Below are 25,169 nucleotides of genomic sequence, written 5' to 3'. Positions count from 1 at the left end.
AACTGATCACAAAGAAGGTAGTCAGCAACGCTACATTGTTTCACCCACTGTAAGCCCACGGGTTAGCACAGCAGCAAATGTTGAGGTGTCGTTGCAAGGCCACAGCAGTCAGGGAATCCCACTGTTATATCAACGAAATACTGAATCTAGGCCATCAGAAAGAACACCAACTCCATCACCATCATCAACCCTCTCTCAGTCCGCCCTGTCCTCCGCTACTTCCACCATATGCAGCTCTCAAGTCCAGCTCACCCTCCCAGAGACTATGAGTAGGTCAAGAAAGTACTCAGTCTCTCATCCGCGTACACTGGGTTTGAACGCCCACATTGCCAAACTAATCTCGTTAGAGATGATGCCCTATCGGATGGTGGAAAGCGCAGCTTTCCGCGAACTCATGGCCTATGCAGTACCACGCTATGACCTACCCAGTCACCACTTCTTCTCTCGCAAAGCCATCCCAGCCCTCCACCATCATGTGAAAGACCGCATTGTCCATGCACTCAAGCAGTCAGTGAGTGGAAAGGTGCACCTCACAACTGATGCATGGTCCAGTCGGCATGGCCAGGGCCGTTACGTGTCCATCACTGCGCACTGGGTTAATGTGGTGGATGCAGGGTCCACAGGGGACAGCGGTGGTGGGACAGTGCTGCCTAGCCCACGGTATAGGAAACAGTTGGCTGTAGGCGTTCGACCCTCCTCCTCCTCCTCCTCCAGAAGCGAAAGCTCGTCCACAGAGCGCAGTTGTACGAGCACTCCATCTGCAGCTGCCACTGTTGCACACGAGGTGTCACCCTATCGAGCAGCTAGTGGAAAGCGCCAGCAGGCTGTGTTGCAGATGATGTGATTGGGCGACAGACACACCACCGAGGTGCTGGCCGAGTACTTTCAGCGACAAACTGAGTCATGGCTGGGCAGTGTACATCTTGAGGCAGGCAAGGTAGTTAGTGATAATGGCCGTAATTTTGTGGCAGCCATAGCCCTTTCAAAACTCAGCCACATACCTTGCTTGGCTCACACCTTGAACCTGGTGGTGCAGTGCTTCCTCAATAATTATCATTGCAACAAGGTGGAACTCCACCCTGCACATGGTTGAGCGGCTGTGCGAGCAGAGGCAGGCCATAATGCATTTGTGGAGGATACACGGCCATGCACTTTGAGAGCAGACATGGAGTTGACAGGTGTGCAGTGGTCGAAGCTGAAAGACCTCTGTAAAGTCCTTCAGTGTTTTGAGGAATACACACGGCTGGTAAGCGCAGACGACGCCATCCTAAGCATGAGCATCCCACTTATGCGTCTGCTCATGCAAACTTTGACGCACCTTAAGGAGCAGGCATCTGCAGCCAATGTTGACGAGGAGGAAGAGGTGGAGGGAATCCTTGATGACATTCAGCCATTGTCTGCTCAGGGACCTCTCCTGGACGAGGTGGAGGAAGAAGAGGAGGAGGAGGATGATGATGGGGATGATTACTTAGAGGAGGAGGATGCATCTCGTGGGGCAAGTGAAAATGTTGGCGTGGCAAGGTCTGGTACAGGGTTTGTGCGTGACTGGAGGGATGTGGATTTGCCAGAAAGTGCTCCTCCACCCAGCACGCGCAGTGCATCATTGACACCGGGAATATTGGCCCACATGTCAGATTATGCCTTGCAGATCCTAAAAAGGGACTCATGCATTGCCAAAATGATGAACGATGACGACTACTGGTTGGCCAGCATCCTGGATCCACGCTATAAAGGCAAATTACAAAACATCATGCCACAGGAGAACCTTGACCTAATATTGGCTACTAAACAAGCAACTCTGGTTAACCGGTTGGTTGAGGCATTCCCAGCACATAGCAGCGGTGATGGTTCTCACACGAGCCGTACGGGCCGGGGGCAGCTTGGCAGAGGTGTTCGTGGTGCACACAGCAGAAGTGGCGTTGGAGACAGGGGTTTCATGACAATGTTGTGGACTGATTTTTCACGGACCGCTCACACAACTGGTAATACTGCATCGATGGAAAGTGACAGGAGACAGCAGTTGTCAACTATGGTTAACAACTACTTTTCCTCCCATATCGATGTTCTCCCGCACAGGTCATTCCCCTTTGACTTTTGGGCCGCTAAACTGGACACCTGGCCTGAATTGGCACAATATGCCTTACAGGAGCTCGCTTGCCCAGCTGCAAGTGTGCTATTCATTAATATGAACCATGCATGGGTTTCCAAGGATTTTGTCCCACCTTCCCTTGATGACACATAGGTTGCCAGAAAAATGGCTTGCTTTGGTCCTCCTCCTCCTATTCCGCGAACTTGACCTATTTCGCCTTTTGCAGCAGCTGAATGACCCACATCTACATATGCCACTTTGTAAACCTCCCTAAGTGGGTGCCCCCCCCATGGCCGGGGTCACCACCTAGCGCACAAAACCGTGCGAGTGCCGTTGCCCTGGACAGGTGGGTAGGCCGACTCTTGGGCACGGGCACTGGCATAGGGTCCCTCATAGTGCAATCAAGTGTCTCTGACAGTGGTGGTACACACCCGCCGTCAGACACACCGCCATACTATGAGGGGCCCAGTGCCAGTACCGACGCCCACGAGTGTGCCCCCCTTTCTTGGGCAGGGCCCCAGCATTTGCAATGTTTACCTCTCCCTGCTCCTCCGCTGTGTAGTCTGGGCTGTCAAATCCTTCACTGGGACTGCCACTACAAATTGATTGAACTGAAAGATGATGGTTAAGATGTAGCTATGCCCTGTCCTGCTGGCCAGGCTCTAGCTCCAGATGATCAGTGGCTTCCATTTCTTATGGACGTCGACTCACAATTTACATGCAGTGGTGGTTTATCATCAGCTTTCACCTTTTTCCTACTCACAAACGTGTGACATTCCGGCGCACATTTCAAAATGTACCCTCTCATGCTAATCAAATAGAATCGCCTACGGCATGTGGCTTCTGTCTTTTGCACTCTAAAGTTACGTGACAGATCATGATAGCCAGTGAGCACCATGTTTACATCGCTCCCTGTGATAAAAATTGGATTGAGATGAGTAACAGTGATGGAATCAACGGAAGTGCGATACAGCAAGACTTTATTCACAAAAAAATGTTTTCACTGTCTCAACACACAAATTAATTGAGGGTCAGCATCGCCTATGAGAATTGTGACGGAAGTTTTTCCCGTGAATAATAATTCCTAGATTTCTGCAATCAATAGCCTTTATGTCACTAATTGCATGCATCTCATTTCCTATTGCGGAGAGGCTGGACTGTATTACTGAGACAGAAATATATATGAAGATTTAAAAATAACACCAAAAGTATATAGTTGTGTATGCCTCAAATGCATTTCCTTTTTTCCACTTTTTAGATTGCTGTGTAATCCATACTGAGAACACGGAGATGTTACATGTTTAAACTATGCTATATATACCTGCTATCCAGTGATAAAGTACCCTTTCTCAACTTTGTACAATCTGGTCAAATCCATACTGGGCCTGAGAACATCTGAGTCTGCCTCCTGATCTATAGACATATATTTTTAATGTGTAAACTAGGCTACATATATACGTGTTATCCGGTGAAACTGTACCCTTTATCAACTTTCTACAATGTTGTTGAATCCATACTGGGCCTGAGAACGGCTGCCGAGCTGTTAAGCAAGCTACAGCACCTGTGGTTTGGACATGTAATTTTTTCAGGAATGACGGTTAGGCCTAACTCCGGAATTGCGGTTGACCTGAACTTACTGGGAAATCATCGTTCGCGGGGAATAATCTGAATCCCAGATACCCATCACTAACGGAGTTCAGCAGGTTATCTGCACCTGTAAGCGACAAAAGCTGATCCTTTCAGTGTAGCGTGCATGCAGCCCCGGACATGTACTGGAATGCAAGACCTGTTATTGCTCGATCTCACGTGCCACAGCATCGCGTATCCCTCTAGTAAGCTTGACGCGTACCGCGGGGCCATGCCGGAGTCTCGGTCATTAACGGAATAAAGCTGAGAAATCGCTAGCACAACTACAAACAGACATACCACACCACACACAGAATCGACAAAGCTTGCAATCTGTCCATCTTTTCTGTAGCTTGTATGGTAGTGGTTTCCCGGGTGCAGTCCAATTAAGCCACAAGCTCCACTCCTGGTGGTGCCCTTTTGGATATTCCTTTAAGGTACAGCTTTGCAATCATACTGCCCCCGGAAACCAAAAACTTTGCCTTCAGGGACGCTGTTTGGAGGTTCGTGGGAATAACGCCGCCCGATCAGCAGTCGGCATATGGGTCGCCCTCCCAGGGCTGTGGGGTACTCGGTACCGGGCCGGTGTCAGTGGGATGTATCACAGCAGCGGTGACCCAGACGGTGGCCCTGGGCGCCCATGTAAATGGCGTGGTATAATGGTAAAGAGTTTATATAGATAGTTTGATGCCACCTGTGGTGTTCGGCAACATAGATGTTAGGCCGACGCTGCATGCAGATCCTCTGGGACTGATGGTGTTGTGCAGAAAGATGGTGAAGCTCCCCACAAGTGGAGCTGGAGTCCCAGGGAAGTGTAGATGTAGTGATGGGGGAAAGGCACAGGTGGTGTAGGTGCTGGTACCCAGATGTAGCGGTGCTGGAATAACTGTAGGACACCAGAGCGTGCAGTTCCAAAGCTTTACTCACAGTCTGCAGGTTACACAGATGCCTGCCTCTGTGCTGTGTCCTCTGGGTCAGGACCTCTGCCAACCTCCGGGACCAGAATGGAGAGCTCCCATTCCAACACTCCGCCAACATGTACCTTCCTGAACGTCTCCTTTCTAGCGCTTGTGGGGGAAGCACTCACAGGACCGTGGTTCACTGAAACGCCTCCTGTCTGTAATGATCAACGTGTGACTGGACACAGCGCCTCCAGCAGGGTGAATTTATGACACACGTGACCCTGGATACAGCACCTCCAGCGGGGCGAATTTAAATAATAACGGAACGTGCAGCCGGATACACCGCCTCCAGCTGGCGAATTTAAAAAGTACACGTAAAACTGGATACCCCGCCTCCAGCTGGCGAATTTAAATAATAAGGGGAAACACAGGAACAATTACAGTGGTGGGCCCTGTAATAGGAAATAGAGAAGTGGAGACCTCCTAAGCTCCCCTGAGGAAGCGTCCCTGCACTCCTTACGTTCCCTAAACAGGCTCCGCACCTGTCGCCGCACGCGAACCTTATGCCCTGACTCGCCCTGAACCTAGTCCCTCGCTAGGGCATTGGCCGGTGCGGAAACTAATCCCACCACTGCACTAGATCACACATAAGGAAAGTCACAAACAGGGGAAATAGAAAACTTAGCTCTCTCTGTGCAAATGCTCCAGTACAGAGTCCAGCAACCGACTGCAGCCTTCCTCCTGAATAGCTGCCACCAAGTTCAGTAAGCGCTGCAAAGAACTCCCTTCGGTGACTCCTTCCACATCAGAACTCAGATTGAGCTGAGCAATCTCTCCAGCTCCTTCCACCACCAAGGTTGGTTGCAAATGAACAACTATCACCAACAATGATTGAATACCCTGAGACTAATTTATAGAGCCTCACACCTGATTTATAATTATGTGCGCATTAAACCTAAAGTGCGATACCACTAACCACCACCGGGCAACTTAGAATGAAAAACACCACGTGTGCTAATTCCAATGGCCACCGGGGGCAATCACGTCACACATTGCACTTGACAAAGTAAAAAAAATTCACTTTGTCCAATTTAAAACTGTCAGACCATGGCACTGTCTAACAGATGTTCCTCAGACTTTACTTGTATGGCAGACAGCTGTAGCCTTTTCCTTCTGCCTCGCACACGTCGATGCTGGGGCCTCCGAGCCTTAGTTGGGTACAGAGCATTTATAGATGCTACTTCCCCCGGTTTCTGCTGCAGGAACGTCAGTGTCCCTACAAACTCGGAGACCGGAATCCGGACCATGCGCTCCAGCTAGGAGTAAAGCCTTAACTCTGCTCATCCTCCAGCTCCCCTTCTCACGTCCACACACTTCCCCTTCCCTGCACAGAGTGCCCTAACTTACCTCCTCCCGACCACAGAGAGCAGCTCCTCAGCAGTCAGGTTCAGAGGTCTCCCTGCTGGCCTGGAGTGGGAAATGTGTTGTGTGTTGGTTTCACTGCTAGAGAGATCCTTCGTTGCTCCCAAGCTTGACAATACACTCCCTAGGAGGAAGGCAATGCCACAGTGGCGACCGTACTCTTGGGGACACCACAAGTGCACTGAGGCCCAGCCACTGCTGGATGATGCTGCTGGTACATTGACCCAGACCACTACATTCCCCTCGCACTCTACACAGCCAGAATCTGACCCAGAGGAACTCAGGTTCCCCTTCCCGCATACTATACCACCTTACACGGTGACAAAGAGGAAGGTGCAGATGAAAGTGCAGGTTCCTTGAGCAGGTGGGGGGGCATACTCATGGGCGATGGCACTGGCACAGGGCACCGCATAGTACGCAAAAGTGTCTCTGCCGGTGGGAGGGCCTAAACAGCCAAGTGCAGTGAGATGGAAGATGGGGACGACAAGGAGTTCATAGTAGTGCAGGGATTCCCTAGCAAGGAGACTTATGTATTTGTTTTCAATGTTGGGACAGCAATTTTTGGGGAGCACTATACTCTGGTGAATGATATATGGGGCCCACCATACACTGGAGCATTCCAAAGGTGGACATCAGACACTGGAGCAGCATTTACAGGGCCCATTATACACTAGAGCAGTAGAAATGGGGCCCATTATATTTGGAGCATTATTTGGGCCCATAAGACAGTGGAGCTTCATCCATTGGGACCAACATATACTGTAGCATTATGTGGAGCTCATCATATACGGTTTGAAGCATTATATGGGAATAATGATTCCGTATGGAGAAATATATGGGCCTCATTACTCTGTATAGCGCACTAAGCGCTGGCCATAATACTGTATGGAGTTATATACTGTCTGTTTTTGGAGGTATTCGAGAATTTAAAATGGATATCAGTCATGAGATGTAAGAAGTGAAGTATTTTTCATTGCACTATACTGCTATTTCTCTGCCGTATCGGAGCATCATGAGTTGTGGTATGTGTTAAAGGGGCGCTCTTTGGCCCTGGGCCCACGAAAACCTGGAGCCAGCCCTCCCCCCCCACAACTGTATCCAAATAACCCCCATTTTTCAGTGCTTAACTAGTATTATGAAGTTAATTAAGGTTGACAAGCTTCAGTAACAAGAATTTATGCTTTTGGCATTCAAATGGGCACTGTAGGTGTGTTTCCTGTCCTCCTCTCACTGCCGACTTTAATTCTCCATTGACTTACATTGGTTTTCGTGTTTCGGGACGACCCCGACTTTTCCCTATAGTCGGCCAATTTTGCTCGACCCGACTTTTGGAAAAGCCGGGTTTCATGAAACGAAACTCGACACTAAAAAACCAAAAGTCGCTCAACACTAGCTCTGAAGCTTTTCTCACTTTCCGTATCCTGAATGGTTGCTTCTGCTTCATCCAAGAAGTCCTCATTTTCTTTAATTATCTTCAAAGTTGCTATTCTTTCTTCCAGTCCCTGCACCTTTTCCTCTAAGAGGGCAACAAGTTTGCACTTCTGACAGGTAAAGTTGAGTTTTTGGGCCGGAAGATCCGTAAACATGTAGCATGTGTTGCAGGTGACCATTTGGATTTTCTTCTCTTCCATATTGCTGTTGCTGATGCAGGTGCACTTTAATAGAAGAAGTTGTGCTAAACTCAGATCCTCCTAAAAAAGGCCTAAAAGGGTGTAACTCTGGGTCAATACCAAAGACTAAGCAAATTGTTTTGCTTTCTTAAATTGGAATTACATTCATGTGCTGAGTATCATATGTGTAGGAGTATGCTAATTGTGTTTTATTGTAAAAAAATATATACATGAATGCTTCTACACTTTATTGGCTGCTCTGATTTATAGAGGAGGTCGCCAATTTTGGAGAAGAACATCTTGGGTGTTTTCATTAATATGCATATGAGGCATTAAAGAGGTTGTCCACTACTTTAACATTGATGCCCTAGGACAGGTCATCAATGTCTGATCGGTGGGGGGTTGACACCCAGCATCCCCACTGATCAGCTGTTCTCAATATCGGCGGTGGCCAGAACTGACCAGTTATGTCACTACACAGCTCCGTCTACTGCATAGCACAATATCCCCCCCATTTAAATCAACATGGAGAACAGCTGATTGACAAGGGTCCTGGATGTCGCACCCACATTTATAAGACATTGATGACATAGCCTAAGAATAGGCCATCAATGTTAAAGTAGTGGACAACCTCTTTACGTTCTCTGGGTGTGACAGAGCAATTCTCTCTGTCTCCGTAGGTTGTATCCCCACAGAGCAACCTCTTTAGCTTAATTCATAGCTCCCTGCGAGTGTATGACATCAGGCAAGGATATCACACAGAGAGTTATCAATCAAGCTAAAGAGGCTGGTACTGAAAAGACCCTTACCATTCAGAGGCTTGTCACGCCCAGAGCACTTAACACCTCATTTGGATATGAATGAAAATGTGAATTGCTCGGGAATGCAGCCACAGATGTAAACTCAACAACACCATTATATTTTCTATTTCAAACACCTGCTTGCCCATATAAGTGGTTTATCTTATTTACCGATTTCATTTAAGAACCGCAAGGATAGGGTAGAAATAAATATGGCAAATCTGAGAATATTTGGTTTAATTATTTCAAAGCTCATTTTTTATTGTGTTTTTTGTTTATTTTTTTTACATTTTTTACTTTTAGAATGAAGATGAAATATCGAATTTTTTTACAAATATAAAAAAATAAAAATGACCACTTATTAGGATTATATATGTATGGCTTGAGTCAGACTAGCATATAGCATGCGATACGAGAGAATTGGATGCAGTATGCAAATGACCCTCGGCTCCTGATCTGCTGCGTGCGGGAGGCTAGAGTCATGCTACATTGCTCCGAGCCTCTCGCACAGAGAAAATCGGAGCACAGCTGCGCAGGAGGTAGAGAAACTAATTCCTCCATCTCCTCCGCTGCCGGCATCAGCGTATAACGCACAGCACTCGGATGTTTTCTCGCATAGCACTTGTCCGTGTTATGCGGTAGCGTAACGCCGGCCCCATTTCTCTCTCTCTCTCAATATATATATACTAGCTGAAGAGTCCGGCGTTGCCTGGGCATAGTAACCAACTGTGGTTAGTTATAACAAATTATAATGATTATATTGCTCATAAAAACCGTGCATCTAATCCTATCCTGTGTGATACCGACTGCTGAGCCTTGTATCTAATCCTATTCTGTGTGATACTGTCTGCTGAGCCGTGTATCTAATACTATTCTGTGTGATACTGTGTGCTGAGCTGTGTATCTAATCCTATCCTGTGTGATACTGACTGCTGAGCTGTGTATCTAATCCTATCCTGAGTGATACTGACTGATGAGCTGTGTATCTAATCCCTTCCTGTGTGATCCTGCCTGCTGAGCTGTGTATCTAATCCTATCCTGTGTGATACTGACTGTTGAGCTGTGTATCTAATCCTATCCTGTGTGATACTGACTGCTGAGCCATGTATCTAATCCTATCCTGTGTGATAATGATTGCTGAGCCATGTGTCTAATCCTCTCCTGTGTGATACTGACTGCTGAGCCGTGTATCTAATCCTATCCTGTGTGATACTGGGCTCCCCCTGCAGTCTGTGTCAGAGGGTGGTCTGTGTTGGCACGGTAATAAATTGTGTTATTTCCAGCTTTACAGAAGGACGATAACACCATAGAAATGATAAGAATAATAGGCCTCAGTTACCACAACTGTCCACAACGAAAACTGTTGCTGATAGCAGCCAATCACAGCTCAGCTTTCATCTTTTAAACAGCTCTGGGACAGCTGGTGAGTTTTGAGTGGCGACTTTTGTGTTTCGACTTTTATGTGGCGAGGTTGGTGTATGTGTGGTGAAATGTGTGCAGAGGCTGGTGTATGTGTTGAAGCACGTGGTAGTGTGTTGCGCATTTTGTGTGTGTGTTCATATCCCCGTGTGTGGTGAGTATCACATGTCAGGGCCCCACCTTAGCGACTGTACGGTATATACTCTTTGGCGCCATCGCTCTCGTTCTTTAAGTCCCCCTTGTTCACATCTGGCAGCTGTCAATTTGCCTCCAACACTTTTCCTTTCACTTTTTCCCCATTATGTAGATAGGGGCAAAATTTTTTGGTTAATTGGAATGGGCGGGGTTAAAATGTTGCCTCACAACATAGCCTATGACGCTCTTGGGGTCCAGATGTGTGACTGTGCAAAGTTTTGTGGCTGTAGCTACGACGATGCAGATGCCAATCCCGGACACACATACATACACACACACACACATTGAGCTTTATATATTATATATATATAAAACATATCATTTTTCTCCAATTACAGAGTCTTTTTATCACATTGTTACTTGAAAAAGCCTTAGGGAATGTACGGCTATGGTGTATTTTTACTCATAATTTGCAAGTTTGCATTAAAACCATAGCAACCATCTAAGAATGTGCGTCCTGTTGTCTAAGCCTTGCTAGGCATGTAAAGCCTATATACCTTACCTACTGCACGGAAGTAAAAATGAAGAGACCGATATATGATATCCCAATGTAATTCATAGTTAAAGGTTTGTTCACCTCTTCATACATAGATATCGTCGGATAGCGCTTGTATATAGAAGTAAATGCGCAGTTTACAGCTTGATGCAATTTGCAGCCGTTCTTGAGATATTAACACTTTTGTTGACAGATCAATTTTTGCAGACCGACCACTGCCGCTAGACAAATGAACATGTGCAGTACTTACAAGCTCTTTTCTACTGAGCTTGTAAGAACTGTTTGAAGCTGGTCGGGATCGCTGGCGCGCGCTGTTACTTCCTAATCTCGGCCAGCTTCAGCACTGTGCTTGCAAGCTAGATGGCAGAGAAATTTTACATACCTGATATATCATACAATCCACCATGAATACGACATACGAGATTGCATAAAGACTGTTTTTTGGGGGGTAAGGAGGGGGTAATTTATCACCAGTTCTGCAAAAAGTAATAAAACACATTATTTTTTAGTTACTATAGAAAAAAAAATAATTAGAAGAAACCATCATAGACTTATTCAGACAGACGTTCTCTAAATAGATGGACACTTTGTGAAACCTCAGTGCCAGATTGCACCATAGCAGTGATAAAGCCTTTGACAAAACTACATTTTTGTAATGTCCCTTGTGGACCCTACAACCATCAGTCACACAGATATGGCGAACTACTGGCAGGCTATTCAGTTCATCACAAGCTGGCAAGTATAGCAGTCTAGTTTATCAGATACAGGAAGAACAAAAAAAATGGTGATCGCTCGATCAATAAAAGGAGCTCCTCCAGTGACACAAGAGACGGAGCAGTTAGACAAAGCTTTAATTAAAATAACTCACCCGGGCCAAAAACTGATATCAAAAGACAGTAATGTCAGTATGAGCTAAGACTTATTTGAGGTAAATTATATTTTGTACTTGGCACCAACTGTGATCTACCGTGGGTTCTTAACAAAAAGTATAGGATGTATTTAATACTGGTCTTGTTCTATAGAGCTCGGCGACACTCATTGATGACGTGACTTGCGAGATAAGAAATCCTTCTTTACTTCCTTCTAAGCTCTAGAGTCCCGGATTCATCGTTGTTAACACCGGTCTTGATGAGATAGTGTACTGGAATCAGACGCTCCTGATTCATTAATTCATAATGAATCAGGAGCGTCGGACAAGTGACTTGGGCATCCGTGTGCGACTTGCCACAATTCCTACTCTGGTCACTGCAGGAATATGATTTGTGGCATACAAACTCCATCACTTGTCATAAAATTGTTGAATGCCAGTTGACACTCTGTTAGGGCTTGCAGAACGCACCTAATAATATAAAGTAGAGGCTAGATGCATTCGCAGCCCAGGGTCCATCGTGCAGAGATGGAAAACTGCTGCTTAGTAATGGCGGAATACAAAACGCACACCGGCGGGTTAACCACTGATCCGGTGTGATCAGGAGCGAACTCTGTTACCTCACAGAGCCGCTAAAATAAACACCGGAGCCTGTTGAACTCACAGAGCTCGGCTGGGTGAGTGCTAATTAAAGGTCACAGAACTCTGTCCCAGAGGCACAGGGCTAGAGCTCCTCTAGACCATCAGCGCTCGGCGCCACGACTGCGGTGCCAGCTAAATGAAAGGAATATATAATCGCGCCAAGAGTGCACTGTACCACTTCGACGGACGCCACTAACCACCCAGAGTGGGGAGGAAAGCTCTAGAGTTGCGCACGGCACCGCACTGGCAGCTACTGCCACCTGGCACGGTACAACAGTGCCCTGAGCAGAGCGGCAATATCAGATGCTAGCAAGTGCAGAGGACTGGGATGCACTGTGGCATATAGCCTAGCCACTGACAGGCACTGACTCTAACCACAAGACCCTAACAACAGACACAACCAAGGGTAGGGGTTTTATAATGAGTCAGTCACCAGATACATGCATCCATCATCATACACACCATAAGCATTTGAGTTTATCCTAGCGCATGGCCAAGCGGCCACGCGATGCTTTCATAGCGGCGTCCTTCCGGGATCTTCCCAGTGGACCAATCCGAGCAGGAACGGGACCTGCGCATGTGACCTCCGACCTCCAATGAGAGGTTGTTCCACGGGCATGCTCAGTAAGCAAAAGACAGGACTTAGTCCCAGAAGCGTCTGCTTGCTGCTGACTCAAGCATGGTGTTGTAGCAGAGCCAGAAGGAGCAGCCAGATGCCTAGCATCAGCCTGGGCAAGACGCCAGGACCGACATCTCTGCTGAGCAGGAATCTCTGCAGCCGCAGAGGAATGGGAGATTGCAGAAGACATGTCTTGAGATTTCCCCTGTGCAGTGGGGGAAACTTGATGCCTAACACACTCCTTGGTCTTGTCTGAGCTCTATCCACTTTGTCAGAGCAGCGCTAAAATGGTGTAAGAATGCCAAAAGTCACAAAATTTTAGCGCAGCCTTGAGTTGCGCTAAAATGTTGCTACTAGTGATGAGCGTGTATACTTATGGCTTGGGCTTTCCCAAGCGTGCTCGGGTGTCCTCAGAGCATTTTGGCATGCTCAGAGGCTTACTTTTTGTCAACGCAGCTGCATGATTTGCGGCTGCTAGACAGACCGAATACATGTGGGAATTCCCTAACCAACAGGCAATCCCCACATGTATTCAGGCTGTACAGCAGACGCAAATTATGCAGCTACACATTGGACATTACCTGTCTGAATCCTGCTCATATACAGTAGGTACTATACACATGATCAGGTTTTTAAATACATCGGTCAGGACTGCTCTGATATGGGTTACCTTGACATTTGGTAGAGCGGCTTAGTATACATTTTTTTGCAAAAAACGTATCAAACAAATACTCTGTTTTGTTATCATCTTTTTACTAGCACTTGCTGTTTACTGTTACTTTTTTTACAGCAGAGTATTTTTATACATTTGTTTTACTGTGTTTATCTGTGTTTCATTCTTTTGGTGGTGAACACTGTCCTACAGACTTTTTCACTGTGTGCATGGCCCATGTGTTTGTATTCAATTGGTTTTCTTGTTTTTGCAAGATTAGGGAGGTTTCCACCCCTCCCTTGTGGGCCGTGCACATTAAAGCCGTCTTCCATATCGTGTCCACATCGGACATTACTTGTCTGAATCCTGCTCATATAGGTACTATACACATGATCAGGTTTTTAAATACATCAGTTAGGGACTGCTCTGAGATGGGTACACCTTGACGTTTGGTAGAGCGGCTTAGTATACATTTTTTACAACCGTATCAACCAAATACCCTGCTTTGTCATCTTTTTACTAGCACTAGCAGTTTACTGTTACTTTTTTACACCAGAGTATTTTTATATGTTTGTCTATTTTTTATAATTTGAACTATAACTAGCAAACAGATTCCTTTCAGAAGCCGTCCGAATAATTAACATGTTAATTCTTTTAACCACCTCACATTTTCCAAAGTTAAAAGAAGTAATAAAAGACTGAACGTGTGAACAGCAATGTCATTTCTACATTGCTGTGCGTTATGTTCATTTTTTTTTACTCTTTTTCAGGCAAATTCCAGGCGGAATCTGCCTGAAAAAGTTGTCACGTGCACATGCCCTTAGTTCTAGAACCTTACATGGTTTATTATGCTTGAGGCACAAAGTTGCATTTGTCGAATGTCTCTGCGCTCGAAGTGATCTATTGACCGCGGTTCTGAATCCCACAGAGGAATTATTTCTGATGTTCATGGTCTAACACGAGGAGAATTTTTCACTCCCCCTCTATTGGATTCAATGATAGATGCACTTTACAGCGATACACTGTTTCCAAGCATTACAAATAGCCGATTTGCTGCAGTTTTTTATACTTTTTCTTTCCTTTTATCAGCTTTGGCTGGATGATTCACTTTTAATGCTTCATATTGTGACTAGCTCATCATAAACAGTAATAGGATCCAGCAATGCTTTTTCTATAGTTACAGGAAATAGCCAGCCAGAAGGTAAAACCACACAACTCATATTGTCAGCGCCTCTACGGAAGAATGGCAAATGGGAGACTATGGTGAGCGCTTCTTATCTGCTTTTATATTAATGTTTAAATTATGGTTGCTGTTTTGTTCCAAGCATCTTCTTTCCTTTGTATTTTCACAGAGAGGTGATATAACATCAAGTGCTTATAATGGGCTACAATGCCAGTGACAGGTTGATGCGTTTTTTTTCTCACATCTTTTCTCTTGATGTCTCCAAGGTCACGCTGCTCAGACATCCTCCGAGCTTATGAATATGTTTCTTTACATTTGAATTTCTTCTTACCTCCTAGAATAGTTGTTTCTGCAATGATCTGAAAAGCTACAACATATGTCCTCATTTTCCTTAAAGGGACTGTCCGTGACTATTTTATTTTTTTACTCCATTGCTCTGTTGACGGGGCGTGACTTGTGACATCATGCTGAGTGAGAGCTGGCTCCCTGCAGTTAGGCAGCAGGAGGCTGGCTGTCAATCAGCATGATGTCGGCAGGCACGCCCTGTCGGCAGAGTAGAATGAAAGAGAATGCCGCCACTGTCACTGGCACCAGAAACAACAGGCAGGTAGGTAGCAACTACTTGCCTGTTAGTCATTAGGTACAAAAAATAGAAAATAGTTCTGGAAAACCCCTTTAAAGGGTACCTAAACTTTTAAATAATTTTTGGTATAGGTCAGGTTCCTGAAACCCCACATTTTGCTTATAACAAAGGGCAGAAGCACCATGGTTATGCTGGGGCATGAGTAGAGTAGTCTATGAGAGTATTAAAAAATCTATGTGTTTGTAATGCATTGTCTAATTGGCTTGAGGTCTCGGTGAGAGATTTAGGACTTGGACTAACAATCAACACAACAACACATCAACAATCATCAGCAATCATATGAAAGATTATTTGCCCTTTAAATATCCTGACAAAAAATTGCTTGGCACACTGATTTTCTTATGATGTAGATACGAGGGGAGATCGCATTAATGGAGTTTTCCACTTACAGACTATGTTAAAATAAAAAAAAAATCAGATACACTTAGAAGTCTCTTCCAACTCTACTATTATTATTGTTATTATTTATTATTATTATAGTGCCATTTATTGCATGGCACTTTACATGTAAGGAGGGGTATACATAATAAAAAACAAGTACAGTAATCTTAATACAAGTCACAACTGATACAGGAGGAGAGAGGACCCTGCCCGCGAGGGCTCACAATCTACCAGGGATGGGTGAGGATACAATAGGTGAGGGTAGAGCTGGTCGTGCAGTGGTTTGGTCGATCGGTAGTTACTGCAGGTTGTAGCAGTGTCAGAAGAGGTAGGTCTTTAGGTTCTTTTTGAAGGTTTCCATGGTAGGTGAGAGAGTGATATGTTGGGGTAGAGGGTTCCAGAGTAGGGGGGATGTGCGGGAGAAATCTTGTATGGGAAGAGGAGATAAGAGGGGAGTCGAGAAGGAGATCTTGTGAGGATTGGAGGTTGTGTGCAGGTAAGTACCTGGATGCTAAGTCACACATGTATGGAGGCCACAGGTTGTGGATGGCTTTGTATGCCATGATTATGGTTTGGAACTGGAGTCTTTGGGTAATGAGCCAGTGCAGTGATTGACAGAGAGAAGAGGCCGGGGAATATCGGGGGGACAGGGGGATTAGTCGGGCAGTAGAGTTAGAATAGATTGGAGGGGTGCGAGAGTGTTATAACTGAGGCCACAGAGCATGAGGTTGCAGTAGTCAAGGCAAGAGATGATGAGGGCATGGATTAGGGTTTTTGCAGATTCCTGGTTGAGAAATGTTCGGATCCGGGAAATATTTTTGAGTTGAAGTCGGCAGGAAGTGGAAAGGGCTTGAATAAGTGGTTTGAAGGAGAGATCAGGATCAAGGATTACCCTGAGGTAGTGAGCTTGTGGGATTGGGGAAAGTGAGCAGCAACTTACTTTAATGGATACCATTCTATGATTTTATGATTCTATAACATGATGTCAACACAGGCAGCTGAATCACCAGCTGGAGTGGTCTGTGGCTATGGATCGCCCGCCAGGGCAGTGGGGATACTTGGTACCAGGCCACTTATTAAAGGGATGTGTCACGGCAGCTGTGACCCGGTCTGTGGCCTTGGGCGTCCATTAAAAAGGATTATTTACAAGGGATGATAAAGTTTGTAATAAAGTGTTTGTGATGCCACCTGTGGTTTCTGGTCAGAGGTGTCCAGTGATGCAGAGCAGATCCTCTGGGACTGATGGTGATGCAGCAGAGTTGGTATAGCTCTTCACAGGCAGAGCTTTGTCCCAGGGCAGTTGAAATATGTAGATGTTAGAGGTAGTGAGAATAGATGCAGCAGAGTTGGGGAGGTGACACAGGAATAATTAGAGGACACAGCTGGGTGCTGTTCCAAAGGTTTACTCACAGTTCTGGTGCACACAGATGCCCACTTGGTACTGCATCCTCCAGGTGAGGGGTCCAGCAAACTCCCATGCAGGATCCACTTTCCCAGGACACCCTTCAGTGTGTGCCTTTCCTGGCCATCTCACTGTGCTGGTTTCTACTCCTCTTCCTGCCCAACACCTCACAGTCAGTGTCCCAGGCCAGCAGCCACAGTCCTTGTTGGGCGACATCCTCTCTGCATCCCCTTGCTCCCTTATGGCTGCCTTTCCGGAGAAGATAAACTTGGCTTGTGGCTGAGGTACCTATAGGTGCCTCTACCTCCGGCTTGCTAGTTGAATCTGATGATATCTCCACTAGGCTAGGGGGCCGGTACCCCACTGCAACCTGATCCCTCCACCCAACGTTAGTCGGCATGGAACGAGCCCCATGGCCAGTATGGTCACTGCGCCATGCCTCTAGGATCACTTCTGCTCACCAGGAGCTTCCTTCTGTCTATTTCCTTCAGTCTTTCCAGGGAGCTGCTTGTCAGCACGTCTGCTCCCTTTTAATTCTCCCTCAGTCTGACTTCTGAATAACTCTCTTCTCCTGCTATCATCCTACTAACTCCACCCACCTCCCAACACCCTTTCCTACCCAGGCAGCATTGAGATCATCCTCCCTTAGGGTACATCCAGGGTGCCCTGCTGCTATAGGGTGTGTGTTGGGTGCAGGTGTTAGAGTCCTGTGAGGTGCCCCCTCCTTACCTGGGAATGGGGTACCACACCTCTGGGTGAGGTGCAGTACAATCCCATGGACAGTGTTCTTTCATACATGAGTCAATAGCCCATTTCAGGTGATATAATCTGCATGCATTACCTAAATAAGGTAAGAAGACAGAAGCCAACCAAAGCCAATGAGGTCAGTTCCTGTCCATTGTCCTACCTGCATTGTAGCTGGAAGGACCAGAAAAGCCACTTTCTCAAGATATCTTAGAAATATTATCAGCGGAGAATTATTTAATTGTGTAAAATAAAAGCAAAACTTCTACCATATTACTGAATAACTAGAACACACACTTCGCTGCTGGACTCGACTCTTAGACAAATCATACCCTTTACTTTGGCTGCTTAACAATGTGGGATGCCAGCAGCTCCAGTCATTACACCACATTCTGTTTTTGCAAAGATGCCAGCTGAGCACTTAGCTGTGGAAGTCTATATTTCAACTCGGTGTCACAAGGACTATGTCCGTGGTTCGCTGAGGCTGGGAGCCTATTAATTGAGGATTTTCTAATGGGATTTTATCATAGGAAGACTGAGTATTACATTTAGGGGTCAACCATTTCGAATTGCTCCGATGCTTCCTAATGTTACAAAAAAAAAATTAGAACTTTTGCAAATAGTTTTGATTGAAAGGATTCCATCATGGCTTGCTTTCAGCTACAGCAGAGCTTTGTGTCTCCATGTAGTCTTGAAGTTCTGGGGTCCTGGGTTCAAATCCCACTATGGACAACATCTGCAGGGAGCTTATATGTTCTCCCCGTGTTTGCGTGGGTTTCCTCCGGGTTCTCCGGTTTCCTGCCACACTCCAAAGACATACTAATAGGAGATCGAGATTGTGTCCCCAACAGGGACAGTAACGGTGATAATGTCTGTAAAGTGCTGTTGAAATTAATGGCGCTATATAGGTGAGTAAAGGATAAATATATAAAAAAATTAAATAATCAGCTATTTTCAGCTGCACTGAGGGCAGGAGGGCTTCTCTCAGTTATCACTGGTTGTCCCTTTAAAAATAAATGGAGTGGAATTGCACTCGATTAACATCCACTCACATGGGCTCTTCAGTTCTCAGAATCAGTGGGGGTCCCAGGCAGGTCCCAGTGATCAGAACGTTAAAGAGATAATGGTAGCGGATAACTTCCAAACTTGGAAATAACCCTTTTAAATGGTGATGTCAGAGATCAACAGCTCCATATATCAGGTGTAATCCTTATGGCGCACCATTTTAGGTGATGGCAGGGTTATAATAAATTGTTATGGCAGCTGGGGGCCAACTGAAGTCACCACCCTCTTGATATTCCCGTGAACCCAAATATTCATGTTTGACTATATACTGCAATACATCAGGCTAAAATCTTAAATCAAAATGTTGTATGCACCTCAAAATGAGATCAGTAACAAAAAAACAACAGTGCACAAAACCCATCCTCACATAGGTCCATCAACCAAGAAATAACAAAGTTACAGATTTCAGAAATTGAAAACACAAGCCGAATATATAGCCAATATACACATGTCTGTATATATATATACAGTATATATATAGTTTCATAGTTTTTAAGGTTGAAGATAGACTTACCGTAAGTCCATTGAGTTCCACCTATAGCCTAACATGTTAATCCATTTGAAAGCAAAAACCCCATGGGGCAGATGCTAATATCTCCATATAGGGAAAATGTCTTCCCCATGCCAAAAATTCCTTACCAAATCTCTCTCTCTCTCGCTGTCTCTCTCTCTATATTTTTACTGCACAATAAAACCTGTAAAGATAAAATCCCTAAAAATGGCAAAATTGCATTATTTTTTTAACTTTTTTGCCTAACTTGTATTTTTTTTTTCATGTATCACAGTGCATTAGATATTAAAAAGAATGCTACCACTCAAAACTGCACTTTTTCCTGCAAAAAAATAAACCCTCATATAGCTAGGTCAATAAAAAAAAATAAAAAAAAGTTATGGTTCTTGGAAAAATGTTTAGAATAAAACAAAAGAACAAAAATGAAAAATTGTATAATTATCATTTGCTAATATTTCATGAACAGTGTGTGTAAAATCTACTGCTTTGCATTTTATTCCACACTGCCCTCATTTTAAGTGTCAGACTGATCCGCCAGGCAGTAAAAAGTCAACATTCGCCGCGGTATGAGATGTTCCATCCTAGCACAGAATACAGGAGGTTGGATAATGGAGATTCAATAAACACTTAATCAAATAAGGATGTTTTATTCTGGTGACATCGCAGATAATCTTTTGAGCAAATAAAAGAAAAAGATGGAATGAATCTGAATTCAGCCCACACAAACATCTGGTAAAATTTATCTCTTATAATAGCGGGAGATCGTCTTTAATCAAGTGTAACACGGGAAATGCAGGAGTCCATGAATATTGTTACACTTGGATGCTGCCGGGAGATCAAATGTCAGATCTTACAGAAGCCATTTCATCGGCAAATTCTGACAATAATGAGACGAACAAAATGGTTAGGATTTCAGAGTTTAGCTCTTTTATAATAATGTTTTTGTCCTGTCATCTTTGTCTAGGGCCGTTCTGTGAAAAATCAGATAGAAGAGAGATTGTGAAGAAATATTCAAGCCTTAAACCTCCAATAAAACCTTTTCATTTCCAGTTTTCTTCTGGAACATCCGTAGAAGTAAATGTAGAGAGCTGTACACATTAATTCTTCACCTGGAAGAGGCAGAAAGTTGGGTCAAGGGGCTAATTCTCTTTTTAGTTAAAAGTCACGGAGGTGGGACCTGCATCTATCAAACATGTAAGAGGCAGCCTGTAGGGAATACACCTTGTGACTATTGTTTCAAAAACATTACTTTAAAGTCATAGTGACATCTTGGGGGCCGGCCAACAGTCTGTAAGTATGAGGTTCTCCCAACTCTCCCTCGACCGGGATAAGTGTTAGGAAGTTTACATTTTTGAAGAAGTTTTCCAGTTTTGAAAGACCCATGTCCCCGGACTCCAGTTTTTTTAAAATAGTGAGCTTTATTCATCCTCTCTGGGTTCAGCGCTGATTCTCCGGCTCAAATCAGTGAGCTTAACAGCTCTGCATGTGCTGAGTGCACAAACCGGTAAACTCACTGATTAGCTACAGCCATGTCAACATGCAGTCCACGCTATGGACAATTACAGGCACTAGGAGCAGTGGCAAAGACTCAGCACTGAGTCCCATAGAGGGTGAATAAAGCACAGTCTTTTTTAATTAACTACAGCCAGACAAGAGGGAAATGGCGGACTTTCAAAAAGTAGAGGAAACGACAGTTTTCCCGAAACGGAAATGGTCTTTAACACCTCACCCTTTTGTTATTCAGGAGAAAATCTGCTGCCACAGGAGTGTGGCAGTGGCTTTCTCAACTCTCTCCTTTGGAGACACATGAAGGTTTTGCTCCTTAATTGTTTGTGTGTATAGGTAAGTCAGGAGAGATAGCAGTTGGCCGAATGAGGCTATCAGCTACTGTGTGCGTATGCCACCTGAAGAGTAATCTTTTTGAAAGTATGATTCCAAATGACTTCTAAAGACTTCTATGCATACTAGAGGAAAGTCAATTGTACCAGCAGATTTCACCGGGTTGGGCCGACCATCTGTTGTGTATGAAGGCCTCCCAACGCTCCTTTGAAAAATGATATTAGGGGAAATAATGGCCAGCTTAATTTTCAACATTCAGTGTGTTTGTTGTCACGAGAGTTACAGTAATGGCCGAAAGTATTAGCACCCTTGAAATTGCTCCAGAAAATGAAGTATTTTTCCCAGAAAATTAATGCAATTACACATGTTTTGTTATACACGTGTTTCTTTCCTTTGAGTGTATTGGAAAAACACACAAAAAAATAGAAAAAAGGGCAAATTGGACACAATTTCATACAAAACCCTATTAATGAGCTGAACAAAATTGTTGACACCTTTCCTAAAATGTGGGTAATGAGCTCTGTGTGTATCCAGGGTACTCATGACTTCGATTGCTTTCATGTTTTATCACAGATACTTTACTTTTCTCCTTGTCTACAATCTGCTTTCTGTGCCATTTGAGATACTTTCTCCTCTATCCACTGGAGATCTGAGTAAGGCCGGGATCACACTACCGTGTGTGATGCGAGAAACTTGCATGAGTCTCTTGCATCAACACCCGGCACTCAGGACCGGAGCTGCAGCTGCATAGAAATACACGCAACCGCAGCTCCGGTCCGAGTTTTTGCGGCAACGCTGGGTGTTGATGTGAGAGACTCATGCAAGTTTCTCGCATCACACACAATAGTGTGATGCCGACCTTAAGCTCTCTCCTGCTATCACTAATACTAAGAGAAGGGGGAAAGTGCAGAAAACCATTAAGAGAATTAGTTCTGATGGATTTGTAACATTTCTTCAAAGCATTAAGGTAGATAAAGAACTTACAGAGATTCACTTCTGAGTTTTTAGGGAACGCTGCCTAATTAACAAACTAGATTTTGTTTGGTGTGAATGTGATTGGGATGCCATAGCAATCAAATTGGAGGCTTCCGATCTGGTTATTATTGCATTACTTTGTTTGTCTGGCACATTGGTTATACTGGTAATGTCACACACTCCATCCTTACTATCTGTCATCATATCTTCATGCTTTTCATGGTTTATTGTAAATGTTAGGATGCCACATTTTAAATCATGGCATTTGCAGGTTCTGCTGTGTTAAGATTGGAAATGTCCCCTTTGGTTCCCTATTACATGCATGAGAATATATACTGATTAAATTGAACCTTTGCTTTCTCTGCTCTGATGAGTCTCATTACATTTTTCATTTTTGTTCTCACACCCCATCTCTGTGTGATGAGCTACTCTTAACTCCCAAGGGAAATAATAGATGGATGACCAGTTATGTACACTATTGTGTTGTGAGCTCGCTATAATTATATTTTCTTTTCATATTACATTATTTTATTGCACAATTTTAGATAATCGTTTTTTATAGGACTATCTGTTGATAGTAAATGACAAATACTAACTTTTCATGGTTTGAAAATTAGCAGATATTGCCAATATTTAAAGGGATTGTCCAGGCTTGGGTCCCTCTATGTGACTGCAGACTTGTGCATCTTTACAAAGCGCTCACTGTGAGCTGTCAGCTTTCTCTGTGGTCGTCACCGGGTGCAGACAGTCATGTGACCACAAGTATATGATTTGCATAGTTTCAGCCACATTACGACTAGACGTGTCTGGCCTTGTTCAATTTAGTAGTATGGAGCAAGGCCAGGAACGTCTAATTAGCATGTGTCTGTTCTGTATGCATGCAAATTGCATACACACATGCTCCTAGCACCTTAGAATCCTGGCAGCGCACTGCCTGCTGTGAGGATTCACAGATCTGCAGGCACATAGGGTGACTACAGACTTATACCTCAAGCCTGGACAACCCCTTTAAAGATTATGGACACCTTTTTCATGAAAAAAAAGTTTTTCTACAATCTTCAATCATTCGTTAATTTTAAACCATCTGATTTGCAGTTTGCTTTGCAACATGCGTGATCCAAGTTTCAAATTTCTTTCTTGTGGGAGTGTCTCTCCATGTAATGCAGGCTGGAACTGAGCTTCGTGAATCAGAAAAGTGCAGTTGTCTTCATTCTCTTTGATGTGCTAGCACAGATCCAATACCATACTTTGCGCAATATGTGCCTTCCTCCTTGTCTTCTAGACTACATTTTGTGTTGAGAGTCTTTTTACCCTGGCTCATTGCGGTTTTGTGTACAACCGCCTCCCAATTCCTCCTGCAATCACTAACACAAAGACAAGCTAAGGAGAGAGTAGCGATATGACAGGAGCACTGAGCTACATAAAGAACTCACAGATATTTTGCAACAGCAAAATGGTAGAAGAATTTTTAATGAAGACTATTTAAAAAGTTGCTTAGCTTAGCATCTAGGAAGTGCATAAATAATATAAACAATTCCGGGTGAAGGTGTACAAAGCCTTTAAAGTACATGCCTTCATTAGTATTTGCACAATACTGTATGTACATCTTGTATGTTATAGTCATGCTTCGGTTGTAATAGAAATCTGTTCTGATGTCCTGTTGAGGTTGTGGAGGGCAGATGGTTAGATGAAGTAAACTAGGACTTATCTGATGTAAGGACTTGCAATTTCACTTTTGTTGCAATTATCCAAATCAAATCTACAGTACATCATTATGCTCTAAAGTCTCCAACTCCCAGGTCCTAATAAATACTGCTTATTAAAAAAAAATGATACTGACAGGGAATTCTATATGTCCTTTTAATATCAATGTATTTCTGGGGTCTTACATGCATACTCTGTATATGAAAATGCTGTCTCACGATGATGATTACCTATAATCTTATTCTTCATAAGAAATTGTACATGATGGATCAACTGCTTACTGCACCCAGTTGGACATTGAAACTACACGTTCACATGTTAGGTAGATACTGGGGCCATGAATACTTAGTAAGACAGGTTAATGAGGCTAATGGAGCTATAACTCATGAGGATAGATTAATGAGAATAATGGGGTCTTGTGTAATTTACCCAAGACCTATTAAAGCTTTCAGCACGTCTACACAAATACTAATAATTAACAGCCGAGTACAATCTGATTGGTTAACGAATATGAACATGATTGGTTGAAACCATTTATGCTTACTGTTGAATGATCAATTGTCCAATGAAATGTGATGATGTAATGTTACCGCCTACTCAAATGCGCATATAAGCTACCTAATTAAATCAGGAAATGGGGAACATCCTGCAGATACATACCCTGTCTCTGTGTGTGTTTGTTCTCCGCTACTCGAGTGCCTCAGACCAAAATCTGGCAACCTTCCAGCATATCGATCTCCCATTGAGAGATAAACATCAAATCACAAACCCATCAATACTAACCCGATCCCAACCAGTCTCGACATGTAGCCTCACTCCAGTCCTAATGTCTTCTTCAGTTTGGTCACTAGTTTGGTCTTCACTGGGCCATCTTCAGCATTTTCCAGGGCCAAGTAAGTCCTTTAATATCTACTTCTCAATGTCTCAACATAGCACATGAGACGACAAAGATGCCAAGCACCAGAAGATACCAAAAATGGCCCAGTGAAGACCACACCTGCGATTGGACCAAAGAAGTTACTATTATTCTCTTTCTTTTAGCCCCTTCAAAGTCCTTTTAAATCCAAAAGAGTGTGGTGTTTGGCCAGGTAGTATTTTACTGGATTTGCACAAATCAAATTGCAAAAAAAGTTTGGATTTGACAGAATCTGGCGAATCCTAATTTTTTTTACATTAATTCTTTTTTTCTCAAATTTGATTTGCTCATCTCTAGTGTCAATGTGCTTTCATCACAAAGTTGCACAATTCTTTTTGTAATGTTAGTTATTTTAAAGTTTTAGACTATTTCTAGGTTACAGTCATGTTCTAAGCATATATATATTAGTCCAAAAACACCATCCAAAAGAGGTTCCACTCCGTATAAAAACTAAACTACCATGCCA

The 25,169-nt window shown here is 44.1% G+C and overlaps 1 protein-coding gene across 7 annotated transcripts in view; it reads right to left on the bottom strand.

The window, feature by feature from the left end:
- Positions 1-25,169, bottom strand: part of ADGRA1 (adhesion G protein-coupled receptor A1) — a 1,190,508-nt gene that overhangs the window by 191,347 nt on the left and 973,992 nt on the right. Inside the window, exon 1 of one of the 7 annotated variants that reach the window (XM_073546514.1) lies at positions 10,942-10,980. The exons of the other annotated variants lie outside the window; for them this stretch is intronic. Within the exon in view, the coding sequence (XP_073402615.1) occupies positions 10,942-10,965 (24 nt within the window). The 5' untranslated portion in view covers positions 10,966-10,980. Of the gene's footprint in view, positions 1-10,941; positions 10,981-25,169 lie in introns of those variants that run through there. 7 annotated transcript variants of the gene reach the window in all.

The sequence above is a fragment of the Dendrobates tinctorius genome, unplaced genomic scaffold (genome assembly GCF_039654945.1).
Source record: "Dendrobates tinctorius isolate UK_male_01 unplaced genomic scaffold, ASM3965494v1 ptg000147l, whole genome shotgun sequence".
NCBI classification, from domain to species: domain Eukaryota; kingdom Metazoa; phylum Chordata; class Amphibia; order Anura; family Dendrobatidae; genus Dendrobates; species Dendrobates tinctorius.
Note: the sequence above shows the minus strand (reverse complement) of the source record. Positions and strands in the feature narration are given on the sequence as shown.